Genomic DNA, 20,119 nt, shown 5'->3' on the forward strand with positions numbered 1-20,119 from the left:
CATATATATATATACATACATACATACATACATACATATAATTTGTTTTGCAGCCCAGGCAAGAGAAGCAGTGGGCAAGGTGTTCATTTAGTTTAGGCAAGAAACTGAAAATTTGAAAGGTTTAACTCCTGTCTGCCAGTGCTTCCCACTAGTCCCGCAGTGAGCCAGCACTAACCTCCCTGCTTTCACTTTTGGTTAGTTACAGCCTCCGGCTGCCAGTATTTGAATATGATTCTTTTCTGAGGCTCCTTTTCAAAAAGTTCAAGGCAGTATAAAAATACATAATATTCAGCGATCTGACCAAGCGCTAATGTTAAGTACTCGTTTTGGGACTTAAAAATAAATCTATCAAACAGATTTGAAACTATAGACTCTTACTGTGTCTTGAAAAATGATAGTCGGATAAACAGAAAGAAAAAAAAGGGAGGGGGGACCACTTAGCCGAAGTCATCATGGTTTTAGTAGCAACAGTGGCAGCAAACAGTTCGGTTTGTACAAACAGGAGGTCGACAATTCTTTATTTAATGTTAAACAGGAAACCGAAAGCAATCTGTAGCACTGTGGTGAGTTCGCAAGGAACCTGTTATTTATCAGTGCTGGAAAAAGCCAGCAGACATTTTATCTATTTGCTTAAGACGATAATGTCTTCATGAAAATCTTAACCCAAACATGACCGCTGGAAGCAGGGTCTGTGTCATCAGGTTCTGAGGCAACCGGTTCGCTCCCGAACCGAAGGAAACTTAAAAGCAAATAGCAAAACTCTCCATGAGTGGAACAGTCACTTGTATTTCTCCTTTGTGTGGGGCTGTCACTCATCCAACATGTTCGTATGAGTATTCTTTCTGAAGACCTGGGCTTCATTTTAAGGTCAGCCTTCAATTTCTAGAGAATATAATTTGCCTGTTATTTTTAGGGCTTCATGATTGCTCATAATAACTAATAAAAAAAACAGCAGAGAAATAAATGTGTAACAGCTGTGTCTGCTTAACTTGATTAAAGGCAGTAGAAAAAAAAGTAAACAGAAGACTAATGTGACAATAGACAGCAGGGACAAGTATCCCTGTCATTGTGAGAAGTCTTCCAGACGTAACTTGCCGCACGTTGGAAGGCCGGCCGGGTCTGTGTTTAAAGTTTACTTTACTGTTTGTCTTGAGTGGGATCAGTGTTGTAGTGAATAATTTATAGCCAGCATGAATGAGCTCATTAGTCACCTTTTCAGACTTTAAATGAGTTTTGTGGTTGTCATTACTCGAGCCTTCTGTTCAGCCGCCGAGCAAAATGACAGCTTGGCAGTTGGCTGCCTTGTCGTCGGGGGCCGCCTGTTCCCCTTCAGGCCTGTGCTGGCTTTTGTGTTTCATTGAAACCTTGCTTTTCTTACCCTGTGCTGGGCCAGGGACTCTCACATTTCAGGGTCTTATGTACTTGAAGTCTCAAAGAGAAGTTTTGGGGGAAATAAAAAAAAAGAAAAAAGGTTTGGTAGTGTCTGCCAGAGAGAGTGAAATGGATGAAAGGAATTCTCTCTCTCCCTCCCTCCCTCCCTCCCTCCCTCCCTCCCTCCCTCCCTCCCTCCCTCCCTCCCTCCCTCCCTCCCTCCTTCCCTCCCTCCCTTTCCCTTCCCCATTTCTCTCCTCCCCCCATCTTTCTGTGTGTGTGTGTGTGTGTGTGTGTGTGTGTGTGTGTGATGTGTTTCTTCAGCAACTACCGTGTAGTATTCCCTTTGTGTCTGATGTATGTGACAGTTAAGTTCTTCAAAAGCAGAACAAACAGTGGAGTGTTTTATAGCAGCTTAGCCAAGCTGGGCTCTCACCTGGCAGACAGGTTTTAGGTGGTTGGTGTTTGGGGAGAGAGGGGTTTTGTATTGTTCCAATTCTGATTATGAAGGTGGTCTGGATAAAAACCTTGGTTCACAGCAAAGCTACTTACTGTAATGCATGTGCAGGGGTAATTGAACCTGTATTGTTCCTACAAAGGGGTTGACCAGAAGACCTTTCCAGATCCCAGCCAAGGAGCTGAGGAGATGGCTCTATCATACAATGCTTGAGAGCATGAAAACCTGAGTTTGGATCTCCACCACTGGTATAAAAAGTTGGGTGTGGCAGCACATGTCTGTAATTCCAGTGCTGGAGAGGCCGAGGTAGGCAGATCCCTAGAGGCCCTGCCAGCCTGGCTGAATTGATGAGCTCCAGGAATCAGTAAAGAGACCTTATCCTTACACACACACACACACACACACACACACACACACACACACACACACACACACACGCAGAATCCCAGGCAACATGGAGACCCAGGAGGATTGGGCGTGGCCACAGCCTCTTCCCCAGCACATGCTGATAGGAGACAGTGAGCCATGGAGGCCGCATCCTTCCTGTGCCAGTGGAGGCATGCCTGGGAGCTTGGTGTGTGTGTGCAAGCCTAGCCTGGTTATGCCAGTGGTGGGTGAGGTTTTGAATCAACTATCACAGGGCTGAAGTTGGCCTGGGCAGCTTCCGGGAGCTCTGGTGTTCCCTCCCTCCCGGGCTTGCGCTCCACCCTGACTCCAGAACACTGATATGCACACCTTGGTCCTTGGGTGGCTCCTGTCGCCCAAGTGCCTAGACCTTTGTTCTGAACACTTTTTGACATTTGCTCTGAGCAGTGGGCACTCGTGGCTGCCGTGAGCAGTGTGGGCAGCACCCATTTCTGAGATCCATATTGTTGGATTGCTGACTTAGCCCTATGTGAGGCGCACAGGAAAGATACCCAGTGCTCCTCTTTGGAAGGAATGCCAACCTAAAGGGGATGCCTGGTTGTCTGGAGGCCAAATCTTTGAAAGCAGTCACAGTCAGGTGGCTTTGAGTACAGATGTGTGGGATGCCGTTGAATGCACCCCCAGACACAGTGAGCAGTCTGGATGGTTTCTTCCTTCCCAGCCTCCACCTGCTGAGATGGGGTGCACACAGGCTGTCATCCCTCACAGTTTTGGGCACCTGTTGCTTTCATGAGTCCCAAGATTAAAGGCACAGGGTAGGTTGTGGGCGGCTCAGTGGTAGAACACTTGCCTAGGATCTGAGTGCAAGTCCCAGTACCTCAAGGAGAATAATATCTTAGAGGCATAAAATAGCTAACAAATCATCCAGGATAACATGAATTTTACCCCCAGGACCCCTCCCCCATCCCCTTTAAAGCCAGGTGTGGTGGCACCTGCTTGCCCCAGTGCCTGGGAGGTAGAGACAGGAGGATCCCTGGGGCAGGCTAGTGAGAGACCCTATCTCAAAAATGATGTTTGATACCCAAGGAACAAATTGGGTTTTGGTCTCTACATGCATCTCTACATGCATGTATATACATGTGCATACTCTCCCTTAACATATCACACACACACACACACACACACACAGATAGAGGCACAAGAGACGCTATTTTGAGAGGCAGCATAGGGTTCAAAACACCAAGTGTTAGTGGACTTCACCATGCAGCAGAGACACCAGGTTTGGATGTTGTAACAATCCGAGGAAGTCACTAGTCTCTGGAAGGAACTTTGTACTGTGGGGAAATAGGTTTGCTAATATTTTAAGCTGTGTGCCATTTCCCAGAAATCTTGCCTGCTTTAGTGTTTTTGCTTTCCTTTAGAGAGAACGTGGTGGGCAGAAGAATTGCTTTCTCTCGTATCTCTTTGTAAAAGTAAGATGGGGGAAGGCACGGTACATCTATGGTAGTGGCCAGGCATGGGAGTGAGTCACTCCAGCCACATGCTCACCAGAGAGAATAGCAGAGGCGTCCGTGAGCACCTGAGGAGGAGGGTCAATGAGACTGCTTGTCTTGGTGGAGTTGGCTAGAGACAGGGATATGATGGAGTGTGCTTTTTGTAAAGGAAGTGATTGGAATTTCTGAGTACACTGTGCGATTGGCAGTCTGTCTGTCAAAAAGTAATTACAGTCTGTTTGACATTTGGTATCTGGTTTATTTACCTTAAAAAAGATTTATTTGTGTGTGTGTGTGTGTGTGTGTGTTTCAGCATACATATGAATTTGCACTATGAGCATGCAGGTGCCCATAGAGGCCAGAAGAGGTCATCAGATCCCCTGGACTAGAGTGACAGATAGTTGTGAGCCATGTTGGGTACTGGGAACTGAACTTGGATGCTATGTGAGACTATCACGTGCTCTTAACCACTGAGCCATCTCTCCTGCCTTGGTGGATGGTGTGTGTGGTGTGTGTGTGGTGTGTGTGTGTGTGTGAGAGAGAGAGAGAGAGAGAGAGAGAGAGAGAGAGAGAGAGAGAGAGAGAGAGAGAGAGAGACAAAGGTACAATCCTCTATCAACTGTCATTTAGCATGTGAACTTTTTGGTTTTGTTTTGCAAGTACCACCTTCTTTGGTTAAAAGTCCCCTTATTGGTGGTGGTGCACACCTTTAATCCCAGTACTCAGAAGGCAGAGACAGGCAGATCTCTGTGAGTTCAAGGCCAGACTGGTCTACAGAGTGAGTTCCAGGACAGTCAGGGCTACACAGAGAAACCTGACTCAAAAAAGTCCCCGTACTGTTCTTCCTTTGTGTCCTCATCACGAGTTTTCTCTCTGTGCCTTCATAGCTTCTGTCCCCTTTGTGTCCCTATGCCCTAGGAAGGTCCCTGAGAACTAGCTGGGTAGTGTGGGTTTCTCTGATGTGTCGTAGATTCCTCTGAATTCTGAGGTCTGTATTGGTTCCAAACATCGCATATGAGCAGCTTGACTTTAGGGAGGTGGCCAAACCTCTCTGGGACTTGGGTGCTTCATTTAGAAAATGGAATCAAATAGCTCCTCATACAGCTCCTCATATAATTGATGGGACACTAAAAATTGGGGGCGGGGTGTTTTCAAGGCAGGGTTTTTCTGTATAACATTCCTGGCTGTCCTGGAATTCACTTTGTAGACCAGGTTGGCCTCAAACTCAGATCTGCTTGCCTCTGCCTCCTGAGTGCTGGAATTAAAGGCATGCACCATCACCGCTTGGCTTACTAAAATGATTTTTGCAGAGCTTTTGTGTTGGCTACACTTTTTGTCCCTGTTGACTAATCCCTGGTTTATCTAAAATACAATTTAAGAGAATAGCAGAGGCGTCCATGAACACCTGAGGAGGGAGGTGTTCTCAGATACATGTGGGATAGTGAACAACTTGAGTTGTCAGGTATTCTGTCCCTAGCAGATGAATGAGGTGATATCCAAATAGTGTCCTTTTTTGGTTCATTTAGTATCACAGATTTTGCACTTTTGTAGTTTTGGTTGGTGATATTGCTGTTTAAGATTGTGCCCCAGAGTAGAGTTCTGAGGAGGAGCTGACTGTGATGGGTCCCATGGAGAAATGTGCTTACAAAGCTCCTTTCAGATGTGCCCCATGTAGTCTTTAACCTGGAGCTTGGTGCTAATCCACTCTTACCTGGTCAACTGGGGTTTCTTTAAATGAGAACACAGATAAGGCCACGTGTTGAGTGTTGATAGGAATACTGAGGAATACTGGGGCCAGAGCTTGCAAGCCCCTAACCATTGCCCCTAGGAACAATGGATAAGTGTTTCTGGCTTATACTTTATATATCAATCATCATGTTCACAAAGAGGAGAATGAACAGGGCATAAATGTGGTCCAAAAACCTTAAGACTGACAGTTTCCTACAAGGCAAGCTCTCACTTGCAGGCAGTGTCCCCAGAAGGGTAGGAGATGCCACTGTCCCACTCTTTTGGTGTACTTCAGCTTGTACGGAGGTCCCTAGTTTGGGGGATGGAGGCGAGAAACACATCTCATGTCTTATAACAACAACAACAGCAGCAGCAAAATTGTAGAAGAAACCAGCAAGTAGATGTTGCCCTCTCCAACTAATGCACAAGTGTTTGGAACTCTCGTGTCTTCGCAGAGAAAGTTTGCTACTCAAAAGGCTTAACCTGAGCCTTGGAGGGTAGACAGACTTCCTAATCCCAGAATGTAAGGTTTATAATAGGTAGCAATTCCATTGGCTCCTAGTGCTAGCTTTTAAAAATGGGATCATTTCATTACCTCCCCCATTGAAAAGGTCATGAAATACTTTAATTTTGTGAAAAACTTTGCCAGCATATTCACACCCCTCAGCTTTTACACTATGAACTCTTGATAAATTGTTTTACATAGTCTATGAGAATGCGAAACTCATTAAGGAAAGGGAAAGTCTTTAAAAACTGTTTAAAACTACCAGGAAAATGAAAATTGAAGGTAACAAAAGATCATAGGGCCAGGCTGGCTTATGGTTTACTAATATGTCTCCAGACTCTTATTTCCACAGTTTCTAAGTCTTCATGGTTTTCTTTTTCACTTTTGGTTTTTCAAGACAGGGTTTCTCTGTGTAGCTTTGGCTATCCTGGAACCTACTCTATAGACCAGGCTAATCCCGAACTCACAGAGATTCACCTGCCTTTGGGATTAAAGGCTCGTGCCACCGCTGCCAGGCAGTTTTCATGATTTTAAACACTGTCCTTGAAAACCCTTTTTGGATGTCTTGTGTCGAGCCTTTGGTTATCCCTGCAGGTGCCTGTGCTTGAGAACTCCTGGCATAAACTTGCATGTACATCCCTAAGTACAGCAGGCTTGACTCCTGCTTTCCTGGAATTTACTGCCTCAGGGTTAGAAATCCCTGTCAGTTGGCAATCTAGGATCAATGACAGCTCAGCAAACACATTTTAATTCTTTTTTTTTTTTTAAGGTGGACCCGACCTACACTTATTTATATGAGGCCACCTTCCCATCAGCACCCGCACCCCTGTTTATACTTTTAAGTGTGGGTCAGTCTGACAGATGACTATTACAGTTGCTATCTTTATGTGTTTTTCTTTGACTTCACTGAAATTGAGTTCTTCATGGGGATGTTTCCATTGTTGTTTTTCTTTTTTAGGAATTGGCCCTTTTGATTAAGATGAGTTTTTTTTTTTAAGTTATGAAAGAGTTGCAAATTAAATACATTGAACCCTGTATGGTGGCACATACCTGTAATCCTAGCCTTTGGGAGACTGAGGCAGAAGGACCATGAACCTTAGGTCAGTCTATATGCCAGACCTGATATTAAAAAATGTATGGCCACATACAGTATCCATATATTTGCATATATGAATATTACCTCCCCCTTTGTTAGAGAAGCTCATGTAGCCTTAACCTCCTTGTGTTGTTCAGAATGCCCTTTAACCCCTGATCTCTCCGCCTTCACTTCTAGAGTACTGGGATTATAGGCATGCACCATCACATCCAGTTTCCTCTTTTTATATATAGCAAATATTTACTTTTTTTTCTTTTACAACCCATGATACAGCATACAAATTATAAATTGTTATGCAAATATGTCAGTGTGCAAACTAAATCTGTCTTTTGATTTATTTACTTAACCAAAACCCTGTACCACATGCCTGGGTTCCATTATGCATTCCTTACAAATGTTAATTCATTTCATCATCATCGTGACTCAATGGAAGGCTGTTACAGATTGGATGCTGGACATCCCCCGAAGGCCCATGTATTGCAGCTTGGTCCCTAGGGTGAGTGGAGCCTTGAAGATGTGGGGCCTAGTGGGACATCTGGGCCATTAGCAGCATGTCTCCAGGAGGAGTGTGGGGTCTTGTGACCATCCACTTTCTCGTTAGCGTCCAGTCGTGAGGTGTTTACTTTGTCCTAGTACATATCCTCACCGTGATGTGTACCTCACCGTGGGCCCAAGACAGCAGGGCCGCTGATGGACAGGAGCCTCTAAAACTATGAGACAAAAATGCCTTTCTTTCTTTATATGTCACTCATGTCAGGGTTTCTGTAATAGTGACCCAAAGTTGGCTGATGTAATTAGTTATTATAATCCCATTTCCACTTTAAATTATTAATTATTTGTATATATGATACATGTGTGTGGTGTATGGTGTGGGTTGTGTGTGTGTGTGGTATGTGGTATATGATGTGTGTGTGTATGTGCATGCATGTGTGTGTGTATGTGTGTGTGTGTGTGTGATGGCCAGAGGACAACACCTAGTTCTCCCCCTACCACTGTGCATTCTGGGGATCTAACTTGGGTTGTTAGGCTTACATGGCAGGCCCTTTCACCAGCTGTCATCTTGTCAACCTCCGCCACCTCCATTCCTTCTTTTCTAAGATAATGAAACTAGATAGAGGGAGAGCTGGCCTGGGGTCATCTAGCTGGTAAGTCCTAGCATGTGTCTGTCTGTTTGGCCACCGTTCTGGTCTGGGCATTAGGTTTGGTATGTTTGTGTATTTATTTATGGTGGCTTCCTATATGCTCTCCAGTGAGCTGTAGAGAGGGCTCTTACAGAGGACCCAGTTTTGATTCTTAGTTCCCACATGGCAGCTTGTAACCACCTATCACTCCAGTTCCAGGGGATTCCAAGGCCTTCTTCTGAATTCCAAAGGTACCAAGCACACAGGTGATATGAAGACATACATGTAGACATAATATCCACGTACATAAAATAAAATAATAAAAACAATACTGTAAACCTGGCGTTGGTGGCGCACGCCTTTAATCCCAGCACTCGGGAGGCAGAGGCAGGTGGATCTCTGTGAGTTCGAGACCAGCCTGGACTACCAAGTGAGTTCCAGGACAGCCTCCAAAGCCACAGAGAAACCCTGTCTCGAAAAACCAACCCCCCCCCCAAAATACTGTAAGATAATGTTCACCTGGTCTCCTCCTTTATGGCTGGTGCCACATTTATTTTCCCTGGGATCTCTTTCAATCCTCTTCAGTCAGCAAAGGGCTGGAGTCGATAGCATGTAAAGCAAATCCTTGTTGGCTGAGTGAATTGCCTGGACCTGGTTTCTAGACCACCAGCTTACCACTTTGTTCGTGGTTACAGGGGAGCCGAGAGCTGTCTTACTTCCCTTTGCCTCTAGTAGGTGACTTCATAGGCCCAGGGTTGGCGGGGGAGCCTGAGCTAATGAGTCTCACTCCACCCATCACCTGTACTTTCCCTTATTCCTCACCCCTCCTTTCTCCCTCACAACTCAGCACCCTGGCCTACTCCCTGCTGAAGAAATCCTAAGAAGCCTTTCCCAGGCTCCACCCTGGAGGCTCTGCCTGGTAAACACATGAGGGAATGCACAGAAGACGACAAATGCTGACCAAGTCTAACGCTTCACCTAGGAACTTCCAGGCCATCCAGCCGAGGGTCTCCCTTCTCTACACAAGAGGAAAAGTGGGCTTCTTTTTTCTTTTTGACAATCATAAACAGTGCACTCGTGTTATGACCAAGACATGACTAAGGGGTTGTCTTTACCAGTGCCCTCCTCCTCATACAAACCTTCCTGGTCTTTTGGTGACTTTTATATGTGTCGCCCCCCCAGTCTTAGGGATTCTTGTGGAATTCAGTGAGTCTCATAATGCAGTTCTAAAAGAATGGTTCTTAGGCCTGCAGTGCTTTTTAGGTATACAAAATCTCAGGTCTAGCCTAGACCTCTGGAACCAGAAATTATGGGTGTGGGGAAACAGTTGGCAGCATTTAAATCCGCCCTCTAGGTAATTCTGATGCACAGTTGAATACCAGGAGCGCTGCTCTGATAGGAGGCATGGAACACTCCAAATGTAAGGGTACTCCTTCTAGAAAACAGAAAATGCAAGTGTAAAAGAAGCACGAAACTCCAAATAACTTGTTCTCAGAGGAAACCACTAACTTAATATTTTCCCCCTAATTAAAACAAAACAAAACGAAACAACTTTTGCCAGGTGTTGGTGGCACATGCCTTTATTCCTAGCACTCGGGAGACAGAGGCAGGCAGATTTCTGTGAGTTCCAGGTCAGCCTGGTCTACAGAGCGAGTTCCAGGACAAAACAAAACAAAACAAAACCAAAAAAGATTTATTCACTTCGTGTGTGTGTGTGTGTGTGTGTGTGTGTGTGTTTGAGTATATGCATGGAGGCCAGCAGCAGAGGGTACTGGATCTCCTGGAACTAGAATTACAGGCAGTTGTGTGCTGCCTGATCAGGTGCTAGGAACTGAACCCAAGTCTTCTGCAAGAGCATCAAGTGCTCCTCCTAACGGCTGAGCCATCTCTCCACCCCTCTTCCTAAATTTGTAAAATGTATTTTTACAAAGTTGTCTTCACTCCCTTTGTTTGTTTTGGGGGCTGAGGATGGAACCCAGGGCTGTATGTACATATATTAACTAACGTGTGCTGCAACACTGAGCTACACTCTCAGCCCCCGAGCTGCCTTTTGTGTGAATGGTCACAATGATTTCTGAGCTGTTCTGCCAGCTTTTGGTTTTCTGTTTTCTTCCCCCCCTCCAAAAATTCATGTTGTAGCTATCCAACATCCCATTCATCTTTTTGAATCCCATTTCTCTGAGAGGGATCTTCTGGGTTGTAAAATCCCCAGGCCCTTCCCTTGCTCTGAGGGCAGAGTGTGAGAGAAACACACTGGTATTCCATGAGCTTTGTTATGATGCTTCCACACCTATTTCTTAATACGTAAACCCTGCAGGAACAAGACTTTGGCCCCCTGGCACCTAAACCAGTGTTCGGTAAATATTTGTTCGACAAACAAGGGCATTTTGAATACAATCAAACCATACTCCATAAATCTGTTTGCACCTTTTACGACTCCTGCCTGGAGTAGAGGTTGTCCGCTTGTCTGTGCAGTCATTCCATGGGGGCTGTTTTCTTTTTCGTTTTTTTAGGCAGGGTCTCTCTGTGTAGCCCTGGCTTGCCTCCACAGTGCTGGGATTAAAGGCATGCACCACCACCTCCAGGCTTGCATGGGGGCTTCCTTTTTTTTTTTTTTTTTTTTTTCAAGACAGGATTTCTCTGTGGCTTTGGAGGCTGTCCTGGAACTCACTCTATAGACCAGGCTGGTCTTGAACTCACAGAGATCTGCTTGCCTCTGCCTCCTCAGTGCTGGGATTATAGGCACGCGCCACCAACGCCTGGCTGGGGCCTTTCTTGATGTATATGCTAGAAGCCCATCTGTCTAAGGATCCTGGGATTTTTTTTTTTTAAGGAGTGGCTTCCCAGGTAGTTTTTAAGGACTTCTCCAGGCAAACAAGTCAGGTGTAGGGCACTCCTCCATTTCAGCAGGTCAAACTCCTCTTACAAAGTTACCTGCCTTCTTCTCCCCAAACCTGTTGTATCAGATCTATCACATGCTTTGCGGGGGGGGGGCAGAAGGACAGAGGGACGAATGACTCAGTCAAGATGATTTCCCCAGGAATTTTAACTGGATAACAGAATTCTTAGATGGTCTGCAGGTGGTAGGTGCTAGAAACCACAAGGCTTCAAGAACGCTCACTGGGCAGCTGTGTGCATTCTTAAGCAAGCCAACTCGCAGGGAGTAGCTATACTGGAGAGAAACAAGAAATACCTTGTACCAGAGGGAGGGAGGGAGAAGAAAGGGAAATTGCCTGATGCTCCCTCCCCCCCAATTCCATGTAGCAAGCTGCACAGCCTGCCCTGGGCTCCCCTTTAAATGTGCTTTTTACTAGAATCAGTTGCCCATATGCTGGAAGAGAGGGCCATCTTTCCAGGCTGCCTCAGGTCTTTGAAACCCACATACAGCAAGGTGTCCCTTGTATCGACTTGGTTGGCACTGCTTTGAGGGACACTGACAGCTATTCTATTAGGAACTGTGAAGGAGGAACTGAGGGCCACAGTGACAGGATTCTGCTGTCAAGTAGCTATATGAAACAATAGTTTAAATTATCTGGCTTGCCTGAGATTTCTTGGCACCCAAGATATCAGGGTATATTTGGAAGATACATGGAGGAAATATGAGCATGAGGCTACTCCTACAGGAATTTGGTCCCCGCATACTATTGTCAAGGATACATGTCCCAGAGTCAGGGTTCTGTGGAATCTTAGTTGGAACAGGGCACACTAAGTTCTCTCTGGCTTATAGCAAAGGTCTGGTTGGGTCCATTTTCCACCAACAGCAGGCAGACCTGTGGCCCCTGAACTACTCTCTTTTGGATAGCACCACCTGACATCTCTTAGCACATTTGTAAGGGAAAAGAGAAATTAAGAAATCAAGTTATGGGGCTGGAGAGATGGCTCAGTGGTTAAGGGCACTGGCTGCTCTTCCAGAGGTCTTGAGTTCAATTCTCAAAAATCACAGAGTGACTCACAACCATCTATAATGGAATGCAATAGCCTCTTCTGGCATGCAGGCACACGTGCAGACAGAACACTCATATATAGAAATACATAAATAAATAAAATTTGCTGGTCGGTGGTGGCCCACACCTTTAATCTCAGCACTTGGGAGGTAGAGTCAGGCAGGTGTCTGTGAATTCGAGGTCAGCCTGGTCTACAGAGTGAGTTCCAGGACAACCAGGGCTACACAGAGAAACTGTCTCGAAAAAATGACCCTCCCCCCCCAAATAAGTCATACTCGATGAATCTGTTTGTTGTGCCTTTTGTCTTGCGCCTGAATTAGAACTTGTAGGACACCATCTAAGGACGTTAGGGCTTATGAGTCACTTCCCAGGTGGTTCTCATAAATTTCTCCAGATGACTCAGGTTTATGAATATAAGATACCAAACAAACAAACAAACAAACCCCTCAGAGGGAAAGGAAAGGCAAGGCAGGCTCATTAGAGGCAGCTTGCTTCACTCACTGTGCTCCACCCTCCATTGATGGCTTCTTAGAGCCTAAACTAGTTATGTTTGTTTACATTTTTGTGCATTTGCTATGACCAGCTCACACACCAGGAGGCTAACAGTTGGCACCGAGTTTTAAGCATGACATGGTTTGGACATAGTCTCCTTGGGCTCACATCCCGCTTTTTGGATATAGGAAGAAGGGATGGGGAGAAAATGATGTGCTATGCCCACTTAATGTAGAGATGCCTAGCTAGAGTGTGGGAGGGGTTGGGAGGGCTAGCAGCAGCTGATGAGCCTGAAGAGTACAACTTCCCTAAGGCCAGTTCGAACCTGATTCCTCTGGTGGAGATTAAACCCTGTCAAGTGATCTAGGACCTGCTGTAGCCGAGCCACAGGTGACTGACCTTTTCTTGTCCTGCCTGTGGTTACTATTGCTGGTCCTTAGAATGGCTGGTGTGGGACTCCAGAGATGATCTAATATGTCTGCCACAGGGTACCTTCTGCTTAGTCACATTATGTGCTCAATAACATGGAGGCGGGGCTGGATGACCTCAGGCTACCTTGGGCATGCTTCTCTGAGTCTTGTAGTTGCTGGCAAGTAGTGTCAGTGAGTCTGAACCTGCCACCTACCCAGTCCTGAAGTTTAGTTAAGTGGGGGATTGCATCTCAAATTGTTTGGGTTTTCTTATTTTTATTTTTTTAAACAAAAACTTCTCAGAAGCATGTGGTATTATTTCTCTCACCTCTCTCCCTTCCTGTCCCTGGTCTGGCTAGGTTAAAAGTTACTGTTTGTAGCCCAGATCACACAGATTGCTCTTCATAGCTGTCCACTTTTGAGGTGGGCGTGGGAGGATGGCTTTGGGCTTCTCTTTGTAGAACCTGCTCGCCTAGCTACCTGGGAGTGGTGCGAAATCCTATTTTTATTTATGTCACCAGCAGGGTGTCCTGTTGGACTCTGCTTTCATCCTCTCTCCAAAGGCTGTGGGCTGGTGCGCCTTTAGCAGTGGGTGGCCATTCTCTGGAGGTGCCTGGAGACTGGGAGAAGTGGCTGTGCCATTCCCAGGGCTAGGGGTGTTTGCAAATTATCCTTTTAATTTATGACGATCAAAAACGTGAAGGAGGGGAGACTTGCTTTCCTTCCAGATGTAGAAGCCGGATGGGGCTCTTAACGCAGCCCATCGGGGAGAACCCATTGATGTTGCAGTTGGGGTGCACCTCTCCCTCCGTGGTGGCGGCCATCCTCCCGTCCTCCACAGCCAAGACAACCTAAGCTAGAGGCTGGGGATCAGTTTTTCGTCTCCGGCAGGAGGTGCATGGTGGAGGAGGACCTGACCCGCCTCGAGAGTGCTGCAGTAGTAGTTGGAGAGAAGTGGAATCATCTCTCCTCACCCTCAGAAGCCTCGCTCGCTCGCGTCGTAATTCTTTTTATTTTTACTTTCGAGCCTTGTAAGGCAGGCGGCCGGGGTAAAAGCGCTGCGGCGACACGTTGCCAGCTGCGCAGCACCGCTCTTGTGGCCCGAAGCAGGGGAGGGGGCCAGCCACGCGCCACCTGCCCGACTCCCCTGGGTCCCCGGGTGCTGCAGAGGAGCCCAGGGGCCCAGTGTGGCCAAAGGGCCTCCCTAAGGGCCCGCGCCGCAGCCCGGGGTCGCCCGGCCCACGTTTTCCGTCTCTCCCGCTCTCTCCGCCCCTCCCTCCCTCCCCGCGCTTCCCCTCCTCCTGCCTGGTCATGTGTCGCCTTTTTTTGTTTGCAGTGGAAACAATTTCTCGCCGCTCGGCGCGCCCCGGCCCCGACGCGCCGCAGCGGAGGCGAGCGGGAGGCGGGACGGGGCGTGGAGAGCGGCGGGGCCGGCGGGAGGACGCGGCGCCCGCGGACGCTCGCTCGGGGCCCATGCCGCGCCGCCCCCCGCACCCCTGCCGTCCGCATCCGCGGCTGCCCCCCGCCGCCCGCCCAGGGTTCGAGCGTCCTCAGCGGGGCCCCGAGCGATGCCCGCTGGGCGCCCGCGAAACTTTGTCGGCTGCACTGAAGGCAGCGGCGGCCCCGCGCCGCGCTTGGCCAGGTGAGTCCGTGCCCGCGCCCTCCCGCGCCACCCAGGCTGGGGTCCTCGCTGGAGAGCCGTCGTGGTGGCCCGCAGCGGTCAGGACTGGGCTCACCGTGCGGGGTGCGGGCCAAGCGGGTCCCGAAGTGGGGGAACCCCCCAGCCCTGAGCCTGGAAGTTGCCCGGCTAGGAGTTTCCTGCCCCGACGAGCTGGCTGCTTCGCATGCCTCGGTTTCCCTACAGACTCGGAGAGCGACAGAGTTGGTATTGTCTGCGGAGCAGGCTTCCCTAGCAATCCGGGTCGGCCAGAGGGTGCAGATCAACTGGAGACCCCAAGACCGCGAACAGGGCGCCTAACAAAGATCCCCTCCCTAACCGAGCACGCTCAGCACCGGCCGCGAGCATCCCGAGACCCGCGGGGCCCTACTCCTCTGCACCCCGATTCTTTGCAAGTCTGCAAGTCTTTCTGGGGCCCCCGTGAGTTGGGGGGGCGGTGGGCACTTATTGATTTGTTTTTAGGCTCGCCACGCTGCGGCCAATAAAAGGTTTATGACATCTGACCGGCAGTGAAGGTATGCGAGCTCCCAATTGCCCTGTGTACGCCGTGAAGAGCAGTTTTCTTGTTGCCTGGCAACGCCGCTGATTGACGCGGGCCGCAGCCAATCGCTGCACCCGTTGGTCCCCTTGAAATGTTTTTGACAAGTACAGTAAAAGGGAGTGGAGCGCGTGCGTGTGTGCGCGCGCAAGGAGGGGGAGGTTCCCGGTCCCCCAAACTCGAGACTGCCCAGCTTTGGTTGAGGAAGATTTCTCAACTTTTTAAAAAGTTCACCACTAACATCTCTTCAGACCTTGGCCATAATGGCATTGTCAGTTATTTGGAGACTTCTGCTATTAGCAAAAAAAGAGTAAGCTTCCCTGCTCCCATTTTTCTGCGTTGAAAGAAAGGAAGATAAAACACAGGAAGTCATAAAAAATATGAGGGTGTGTGAGACGAAACCCATAACTTGAGATTTTTAAGGCGGTCACGGGTAGATAAACTATTCAAAGCAAACGTTATTGGCAGATTAAAAATGTTTGCTTGACTGTAGGCTGACACTGTCCTCCACGTCTCTAAGAGAAGAAAAAGAAGGGAGAAGAGATTTGGAAAATTTTGTAGTTAGGGCATAATAATGGAAAACTCCTCAGCTGTGGTTTCTGGGCTGGGGATTGTTTTGTTGTAACATAGAAGTACAGTCCGTGGTCAGGAGCCTTCCATACTGTTACGAAGAGCGGGATTTATGGGGAATGGAATGCAGTTAATGGAGAGTTTGGGGAAATAATCCAGGGTTAGGGACCCTTCAGACCACCTCTTCTTGGCATTGGCATTTATAGGACCACGTTGCTGGCAGTGTTTGTTGAAAACAAAAGAAAACATGGAGAATAGCATGTTAGTTCCTTTGGGAAGCTGCTGACAAATAAGCAAATTAAAAAGAAAGAGAGCAGTATGTTGTCATAGCAACAGTGCAATTAAATTACTTTACTGTCAGCCATGATATAAATTTCCTGTTTGGAAGCTCAGGAGACATAAAACTTTCATTTGGGGATAAAGTTGACTTCACTGGCTGGGTAGTTCTCTTTTGTGTGGATATGCTGACAGCTAGAGCCTTTCCTAGGGGGATCCAAGGAAACTTTGAGACAAACTAGCCCTGATTTCTTCATAAGAAAGTTAAAAGCAGTATAAGGCTGCATTCAGTAATATCCCCAATCCTGGAGATACGAGCTACCATTTTTTTTTCTAAAACATAGCTTAGCTCCCTTGTTTGACACAGACAGATTTCCTTGGATAGCTCGATGCCCCTTGACTGCCCTGCCTGAGGTGGGCTGTGAGGCCCTGTGGAGATTTTCTTCTCTTGCAAGATGTGCCCCTTGCACCTCGGTCCACCTGGTGGGAAAGTGCATCAGCATGCTGGCACCTTGCCTGGTTGTTTGGAGCTCTGCATCATGCTTTCTAGAATCGAATTCTAGAACTTCCTGTGCTGAAACAGTGCTCATTTTAAATGCTGTGTTCATGGGTATTTAGAGGCTTGGAATGACCATTTGTTTACCTCCAGCGTATTAATTCTTCTAGGTGCATTGCTTTAGCTCCTCACTGAGCTAAAATAGAGATGTTCTTAGACTAAGTGTGAGTTTCAGCTCTGCACACATCAAGTAAAAGACCCATTGTCCTTTTTATCTTGTGTACCAGAGGGTTGTGTCTGTAGGGGTTTTTCTATTTGTGACACTGCTATGTCCTTGTATTTTCTTGTCAGTGTTTTACTCTCTGTTCTAGGTCACCGATAAGAGTAGAGGGTACTGATGGTCGGGGGAGACAATCTGTTACAATTTCTGTTGATTTTGCCTTCCTGTTTTGAAGTTTCTAGTTGCCCTCTCAATTTTATTTTCTTCAATGATCCTAGTTCTACTTATTGGCATAGCTTTCATTCCCATTTGTTTTTGTAGGGCCTGAGGTTACATGCTTTCTCTCTCTAGGTGTGATGTCCTTAAATTGAATGTATTTCCTCAAGTTGTAGTCTGAAGAATTCCTTGTTGTTCTCGTTTACACTTGTCGAATGTAATTAAAGTTGCAGTTTTTCCTTATGATTTTTTTTTTGTGGGACAGAATAAAACCAAACAATCAAATCAGTGACCTCTGGTAACAGTTTTACCTCCAAGTCTCTTATGTGGGTCTTTTATGGGATTGGAAGTAACTCTTCTTGTTTTCCCTCCCATCTTTATTATTTTTTCTTCACAATGAAAGATTTCATTTATTTATCCCATACATACTCACACATGTATGTGGACACATATGCACATATGTGCACACATATATGTCTGTATATGGGAGTGTGTGATGGCCACAGCGTGCATGTGGAGCTCAGAGGACAAATTGCTGGAGTGATTCTCTCTGCATCACGTAGGTCTAGGAGATTAAACTCAAGCCATCAGGCTCAGCACCAAGTGTCTTTACCTGCTAAGCCGTCTTGTCAGCACTTTCTTCTTGTCTTCTAGACTTGATCTCATGTAGCCCAGCTTGGCCTTGAACACTCAAGTCTTTCTGCCGTAGCCTCCAGGATGCTAGAACGACAGGTGTGCTGGGATTACAGTTGCGTGAGCACCTTCAGACCTGGCATTTATTTTTTTCTTTTTGAGAAGGATAAGCAATGACACCGGTAATACAAAGTCAGAATAATTGTATATTACACTTAATTTTGTTGTGCTTATCCCGAGTCTTTAAGGAAATTTACATGCTATGGATATGTGTGCATTATAATAGAAGATCAGAGACACCGAGTAGTAATAAGTTCTCCTCTGATCACAGGGAGCAACTGTAGATCCGAGGAGAAGCCACCTATAGTTTTATTTGCGCATCAAAAGTTCCACCTATGTTTTCAGTTTTGTTCCGTTTAAGGTCCATCAGGGTCACCATGCTGCTGACGTACTGGACTCATTTCTCTTATTTGTGTAACTGTGCGGTGGGCTTGTGTGGCTCCCACGCAGGAGTCTAGTGATGCCATCACCTTGTAAGTGAGACCCAGTTAGGGGGAGAGGGAGTTAGGTGGGACCTGAGCCGTTTTTCTGTTCTGAGTTTCTCTAGTTCATCACTTCTCTTTGCTGTCCTTCCTAGGAGCCTTCACGTAAATGGGTCCAGTCATGCCTGCCAGTAAGAAGCCCGAGAGCTCAGGAATCAGCGTGTCCAGTGGATTGAGTCACTGTTACCGGGGCAGCGGTTTCTCCAAGGCCCTCCAGGAAGATGATGACCTCGACTTCCCTCTGCCTGACATAAGATTAGAGGAGGGGACCATGGAAGATGAAGAGCTGACCAACCTGAACTGGCTACATGAGAGCAAGAATTTATTGAAGAGCTTTGGGGAGTCGGTCCTCAGGAGTGTCAGCCCCGTCCAGGACCTGGACGATGACACTCCGCCATCCCCTGCCCACTCGGACATGCCCTATGATGCCAGGCAGAACCCCAACTGCAAGCCCCCTTACTCTTTTAGCTGCCTCATATTTATGGCCATCGAGGACTCTCCGACCAAGCGCCTGCCAGTGAAGGATATCTACAACTGGATCTTGGAACATTTCCCGTATTTCGCGAATGCACCTACTGGGTGGAAAAACTCAGTGAGACATAATTTGTCATTGAATAAGTGTTTCAAGAAAGTGGACAAAGAGAGGAGCCAGGTATGTTGCTTGTGTCGTGTGGAACTGAGTTTATTTTATTTATTTTTGCTTTAATCTGAAAGTTTTCAGCATTAAAAATGAATGCGTAGTCACTATGCCGATATAGTTATGAGTGGATAATTTAACGCGTTAGATAGTCAGGAACAACTTCCTTTTAAAAAGGACTCTTTCTCAATATTGGAAATGGCAACGTCTTAGGATTCTGGAATAAATGGGAGATGGTACATTTTGGGCAGATACTTGAATATACTTATTTATTCTAAGACCAACCAGACTGGAGGTGCAGATGACTTTTGAAATCCAGTGGATACTTAAGTGTTTGGCAACACAGAAACTCTGCTAGTATGAAGTACTGGGTTAGGTTTAGGTTCCCATTAGAGATGGTTTTAAAATGCTGTTAATTAATTTTTAATTTGTGTGTGTGCTTGTGTGTATGCGTTTATGAACATATACGTACGTAAGTGTAGGTGCTTTTGGAGGCCAGAGGTGTCTAAAAAATACTTAGAGCTCGATGAACAGTTGGTCGTGAGTCCATTTTGGGTCCTGGGAACTGAACTTGGGTCTGCTGCTGTGGGCAGACTGTGGGCACTCGTAACTTCTGAGCCATTGGTCACAATACTGATAATGTGTGCTCATGTTTACATCCACGGGCCGCTTTCTTTTCTGGGTCCTTAGCTTTATGTGTATCTGTGATGATCAAGGTGCTGCTTATGTAGTGAAATCTGTTATCCTTGGGAATCCAGTCTCTCCTTTTCCTCAGGCTAAGAGTCCCAGGACTTGACTCTGTTTCATGCTTTAAGATTTTAAAAACTTAAAAACTGCTTTCCTTCCAAGAACCAGGCTGCGGCATTAAACACTGTATAGGTTACTTCTTGAGAGGGAAAGCCTGGGCAAGCAATTCTAGGCTTAGAATGCGGACAAGAGAGTGCTCACCAGGCCCTGAGAGCCGCACGCCACTGATGAAATGGTGAACAGGGCCCTTAGCCTGTCATCCCCTCTGCAAGTTACAGCATGCCTGTGTCTCCATGTTTGACATAACACCGCTGCACGTAAAAGTCATTTAGCTAGTGCGCAGTCTGAAATGTTAAACAGGACCAAGTGTGCAGTGAGACTTGCAAAGATTATGTATACATCATCCTGCCCTGCTCCCGAGCACTGGATGATGTATGTATGCAGGGTTTACCAGGAGGTTCCACTGAACCCCTCCACCACCAACCATCCCCCAACCCCCAGTCTCACACAGGATTCTGGGAGTCCTGTTTTTCCAGGGGTATTGGCTGTCGATATGGGCAAACACTGATACCTGTTACAGGGA

General features: G+C 46.9%; 1 protein-coding gene across 6 annotated transcripts in view; it reads left to right on the plus strand.

Annotated features, from left to right (window-relative positions):
* Foxn3 (forkhead box N3) overlaps nucleotides 1-20,119 on the plus strand; it is a 369,915-nt gene that overhangs the window by 151,482 nt on the left and 198,314 nt on the right. For 5 of the 6 annotated variants that reach the window (XM_040742642.1, XM_013112178.3, XM_021226213.2 and 2 more), the window contains one exon: nucleotides 18,248-18,804. In XM_040742642.1, coding sequence (XP_040598576.1) covers nucleotides 18,262-18,804 — 543 coding nt within the window. In that variant the 5' untranslated portion in view covers nucleotides 18,248-18,261. Of the gene's footprint in view, nucleotides 1-14,428; nucleotides 14,626-18,247; nucleotides 18,805-20,119 lie in introns of those variants that run through there. The other variant, XM_021226212.2, reaches the window with a different exon arrangement.

The sequence above is a fragment of the Mesocricetus auratus genome, unplaced genomic scaffold, assembly GCF_017639785.1.
Source record: "Mesocricetus auratus isolate SY011 unplaced genomic scaffold, BCM_Maur_2.0 Super-Scaffold_15014, whole genome shotgun sequence".
In the NCBI taxonomy this organism is placed as follows: Eukaryota; Metazoa; Chordata; class Mammalia; order Rodentia; family Cricetidae; genus Mesocricetus; species Mesocricetus auratus.